Source organism: Alligator sinensis, unplaced genomic scaffold (assembly GCF_000455745.1).
Source record: "Alligator sinensis unplaced genomic scaffold, ASM45574v1 scaffold107_3, whole genome shotgun sequence".
Classification (NCBI taxonomy): domain Eukaryota; kingdom Metazoa; phylum Chordata; order Crocodylia; family Alligatoridae; genus Alligator; species Alligator sinensis.
This window is the reverse complement of record NW_005842578.1, coordinates 577031-582118: the sequence shown is the minus strand read 5'-3', so window position 1 is coordinate 582118 and position 5088 is coordinate 577031. Positions and strand designations below refer to the sequence as shown.

The 5088-nt window shown below is 56.1% G+C and overlaps 1 protein-coding gene across 1 annotated transcript in view; it reads right to left on the bottom strand.

Moving 5' to 3' along the window:
- LOC112551728 (forkhead box protein G1-like) overlaps positions 1-1274 on the bottom strand; it is a 1950-nt gene extending 676 nt beyond the window's left edge. Inside the window, exon 1 of the mRNA XM_025214307.1 lies at positions 17-1274. Coding sequence (XP_025070092.1) covers positions 17-322 — 306 coding nt within the window. The 5' untranslated portion in view covers positions 323-1274. The remainder of the gene's footprint in view (positions 1-16) is intronic.
- Between the last annotated feature and the right edge of the window lie 3814 nt (positions 1275-5088).

The following is a 5088-nucleotide window of genomic DNA, read 5'->3' as shown; positions in this document are numbered from 1 at the left end:
TGGCGGGCGCCAGGGCCCAGTAGCCGCCCTTGCCCGGCTGCCCGCCGGGCCGCGGCACCTTGACGAAGCACTTGCTGAGGCTGAGGTTGTGGCGCACCGAGTTCTGCCAGCCGCGGCGCGCGGCCCGGTAGTAGGGGAAGTGGCGCGTGATGAACTCGTAGATGCCGCTGAGGGGCAGGCGCCGCTCGGGGCTGCTGCGGATGGCCATGACGATCAGCGCGTTGTAGCTGAACGGCGGCTTCCCGGCGCTCGGCTCCGGCTCCCGCAGGAGGCTGGAGATGCTGAAGGGTGACGCCGCCGCGGGGTCCTCGGCGCCCGCCATGGCCCGTGGAGACGTCTCCCCGCCACGCACCCGCCTAAGAGCCCCGGCTCCCGCTCCTCCTGGCCTATCGGGCCCCGAGGGGGGCTCTGGGCGGCCAATAGGGAGGGGGCGATTGGCTTAGCACCGCCCCACCGGCTCCCGTGCCCCCCTTTGGCATCCCCGGTGCCGTGGCCGTGGGCTGGACCGCGCCGTTCACCGTCCAGGCTGGGCTCTGCGCGAGAGCGAGACCCGCACCCGGGCTCACGGTGCCCCTGGGGGTCGCTCTGGATTGGCGCCCATGGGGGGGTTGGTGGCTGGAGGGTGAGGTCGGCCGTGGGTGATGGGGCGGTTGCGGGGTGACAGTGGGGCCAGGCCTCCCGGTGGGGTCAAGTGACACCCCCGTCCTCAGGGAACACCCGACTCTGATTTCCTCCCCTCTCTCCTCCTGCTTCGCTTCCCACCCACGGACCCGGGCGGCCCCCGGGAATCCCCCCGCGCCCCCCGCGTGCCCGGGGATGACTTCTGATGAAGCCGAAGAAGAGGGAAACAAAGCAAGGAAGGAGGAGGATGTCCGTGGGTGAGCGGGATGGGCCCGGAGCATGCAGGTGGAGGGAGATAATCTGAATAGATGCAGAATATTCAAATAAATGTGGATTATTCAAATAAATGCAGACTATTCTAATATCTGCTGGTTTTTCAGATAGACGCGGATTATTCAAATGGGGCAGTTATTCAAACAGAGGCAGTTTTTCCAATAGGGGCGGGTTATGCCACTAGATACAGATTATCCAAATAGATGCGGTTATTCAAATAAATGTCGATAATTCCAATAGAGGCGGGTTATCCAAATGAATTCAGATTATTTGATTAGATGCAGGTTATTCACGTAAATGCAGATTGTTCAAAGTAGATGCAGGTTTTTCAAATAGATGCGATTATTCACATAAATGTGGGTTGTTCAAATAAATGTGAATTATTCAAACAGATGCAGGCTAGTCAAATAGCTGCAGGCTATTGCACGGGATGCCAGCGGCTCAAGCGGGGGCAGCTCCAGGCCGGCGGTCCTGGCGGAGGAGCGGGCCCTCGGCCGGCCAGGGGCTGGACCCGGTGCTCTCGGAGGTCCCGTCCAGCCGCGCGAGGTCCGACTCACGTCCCCGGCTACTGGTGCCGGGCCAGGCGGGGCGAGAGCAGCGAGGAGCGCGCTCGGGGAGAGCTCATCCCTGCTGCCAGAAGTGCCAACCGCAGGCGAGGGCCAGGAGTCTGGACCGGGGCCGCGAGGACGGTCCTGCTCTTGATGTCCACGGGCACCCGAGTCCCAGCCCCGGATTGTGTCCCGGCGGCACGGAGCCGGCACGGCTGGGCTGCTCCCTGCTCGGGAAGCCCTCGAAAATCATCCCCTTCTTGTACGCTCGCACGGGTTGTTTTTTTAGGTGGCGTGATGGAGCCGGGCAGGGTGGGGAAAACCCTCCAAAATCCCCCTGCGGTCGCGGGGGAGCCTGCGGCCTGCTCCCGGCCGCCCCGGGGGCGCCAGCTCTCGCCCGGCGCTGGGATTTGGGCGCAGAACAATCCCGCAGCCATTCTCTGATTGCAAAGAGCTCGGGGGACTCGGTGGGGCAGGAGGTTTGGGAGCCCTGGGTGTCTTCTGGCTCCGCAGCCCCCGGACGGGGCAGGGACGAGGGCAGGCGGGCTTTGCAACGCGGGGCACAAGGTGCGTCCCCTTTGGGGAGAGCCCTGTCTTGGGGAAGGACAACAAGAAACGGGAGGTGAGATCCAAAGGCTGGACGACTTCAGGGTGGACGTGATGAAAAGGCTGGAAAGTGCCGGGGGCGCGGGAGAAGGGAGCGGGTCTGCGGGAAGGAAGGGGAGTCGAGGGCTTCCCGCGGGGTTTGGGGTTTCATACGACACGAAGACAGAGACGGACGGACGGACTCGTTTGACTTCGTTAGACCTGCTTTTCGCATTTTTAGAAGGAAGCCTTTTTTTCTTTTTTTAAACTTGCCTTTAATCTTTACATATGCAGGGCAGAAAGGAAGAACAAAAGAAAGGACGAAAGAATCTTTTTTTCCTTTTTAAAACCTGCTTTTAATATTTATTTATGCAGGACAGAAAGGGAAGGAAGGAAAGAAAATAAGGAACGAAAGACTTTTTTGACATTTTTAAACCTGCTTTTAATATTTTTGGAAGGAAGGCAGGCTGTTGACTTTTTTTTAAACTTGGTATTAATATTTTTTTTAAGAAGGAAACCTTTAATATTTTAGATAGATAGATAGATAGATAGATAGATTCTGTGGACTTTTTCTTAACCTGCTAGTAATATTTTTATGAGAATGAAGGAAGCAAGACTTTTTAAAACCTGTTTTAATCATCTCAGAAGAAAGGAAGGAAAAAAGAAAAGAAAGAAAAAAACCTTTCTTGTTTAAACCTGCTTTTACTATTTTTAGAAGCGAGATAGAAAGAAGGAAGGGAGGGAAGAGACTTGCCTTTTTTAAATGTGCTTCAAAGAAAGAACGAAAAGTCTTGTTTTTTCTTTTTCGAATCCTGCTTTTCATATTTATGTATGCAGGAGAAAGACAGAAAGAAAGTTTTTTGATTTTTAAAACCTGATTTTAATATTTTTAGAAGGAAGGAAGGAGACTCTTAAACCTTCTTGTAACATATTTAAGTTTTATAGGAAAGAGAGAAGGAGAGAAATAATTAAAAAAAAACCCTCTTGCCCTCTTCTTTTAAACCTGCTTCTCCTCTAGTCGTCAGGAAGGCAGAAAGACAGAAGGAAGGAACGAAAAGGAAAGGGACTTTTTGCCTGGTTGAAAACCTCCTTTTGACACTTTGTCGGGAGGACGGAGAGGGAGACTCGTGTCGCTTCTAATGTTGGGACGAGGACTCGGGCCGGCAGGGAGACTTTTTAAGACCTGTTGTTAATATTCCCAGGAGGAAGGAAAAGAAAGGCACTTTTTGGAGGTCTTTAATCCTGCTTTTAATACTTTTAGCGGGCCGGCTGGCAGGGACCGGCGGAGCCCCGCAGCGAGCATCCCGGCGCCTCTGCCGGGCTCTGCCCCGTGGCGGCCGATGCCCCTCGGACCCGCAGGCCCCGCGGCGCTGCCCCCGGGAGCCGACCCCGTGGGGCTGCGAGCCTGGGGCGTTGGGCTCTCGTGGGCCAGGCCTGGCGGAGATGGAGCCGTGGGGGGGGGGTCTGGCCTGGGCACCCGGGCCATGGCGGGGATGACCCGTGGGGGGGGGGTCTGGCCTGGGCACCCCCACCCTGGGTGCCCGCCGGGGTGTGAACAGCTCCCGAAAGCTGAGCCTGGCGCCAGGTGCACAAACACACACGCGGAGCAGCTGTCTCCATGGCTCTGTTTATGGCTCTGTGTGTGCAAACACACACACACACACACACGCAGCCCGGTGTTTCCATGGCTCTGTTTGTGGCTCTCTGGGTGTGCAGACACACACACAAACAGCCCTTGGAAGTAGATGCACCCTCACATTTGCTATCCTGGGTGGGGGGCACAAGAGCAGGGGGTGGGGGTTGTGTGGTGTGGGGGGTTGTGTAGCAGCGGGGTGCTGTGGATGCCCAGCTGGAGTGCGTGTGTGTTGTGCGCTGTGTGTGTAGCACATCGAACGGCATCTGATGTGGGTTCCTGACCTATGGAGCGGGCGGGGGGTTGCCCCCAGTGCGTGTTGTGTGTCCTTGGTGTGGTGTCCAGTGCACATCAAGGAGCGTGTGCTGCAGTGTCTTGTTTCATGCCAAGGGGTCATGTCGTGTGTGCAGCACCTCTGCGTGTGTCGCGCTTTGCGCAGCACGCTCTTATCCTGTCGGGTGTCTTGTGTGTTTTGTGCTTCCAGGGCAATGGGTATAATGTTCCCGTGTGTGTGTGTGTGTGTGATACTTTGTGTATCACGCTGAGAGCCTGTTTTGTGTCTTGTGTTTCAAAGGTGATGGGTATAATGTGTGAGTCGTGGTGCTTTGTGTGTCATGCCCATAGCCCGTTTGTTTCCCAGACAACGGGTACAATGTGCGTGTATGTGGAGTGTGTGTGTGAGTGTGTGTGTGTATCACACCCAGAGCCTGTTTTGTGCATTGCATTTCCTGAGCAATGGGTACCGTGTATGTGCCATTTTGTGTATCATGCCCCTAGCCTTCTTGTTTCTCAGAGGCCACCTACACGCACAGTGTGTGTTATGTGTGTGCACATGTGCTCAATGTGTGTATGTCCCACTTTGTGCATCACATCCATAGCCAGTTTTGTGTGTTGTGCATGTTGTGTCTTGCTTCCTGGACAATGGGTGCAGTGTGTGTGCGTGCGTGCGGTGCTTTGTGTAGCATATCCACAGTTTGTTTTGCGTGTTGTGTTTCCCAGGCAATGGCTATAGTGTGTGCGTGCGTGTGCGTGGTGCTTTGCGCATCACATTCATAGCCCGGTTTGTGTGTTGTGTGTAGTGTTTCCGGGGGGGGGTGCTGCTTTTTGTATCAGGCCCATAGCCTGCATTGTGTGTTGTGTTTCCTAGGAAACGTATAATGTGTGTGCTGCTTTGTCCTGTCCAGAGCCTGTGCTGTGTGTTGCATTTCCTAGGCAATATGTAGTGTGTGTGTGTGTGTGTGTGTGTCTCCCTCCCAGTACCCGTGCTGTCCTGCGCCCCATGGCCGTGTGGTGTGGTGTTGTGTGTCCACCTTCTCCTGACCCGCCGCCGTGCTGACCCCCCCGCTCCGTGCTCCCCCCAGACCTGCCCCCGCGGCCGTCTCCCATTGCCCCAGCTGGGGGGTCCCCGGGCCTGGGGGCTTGGAGCAG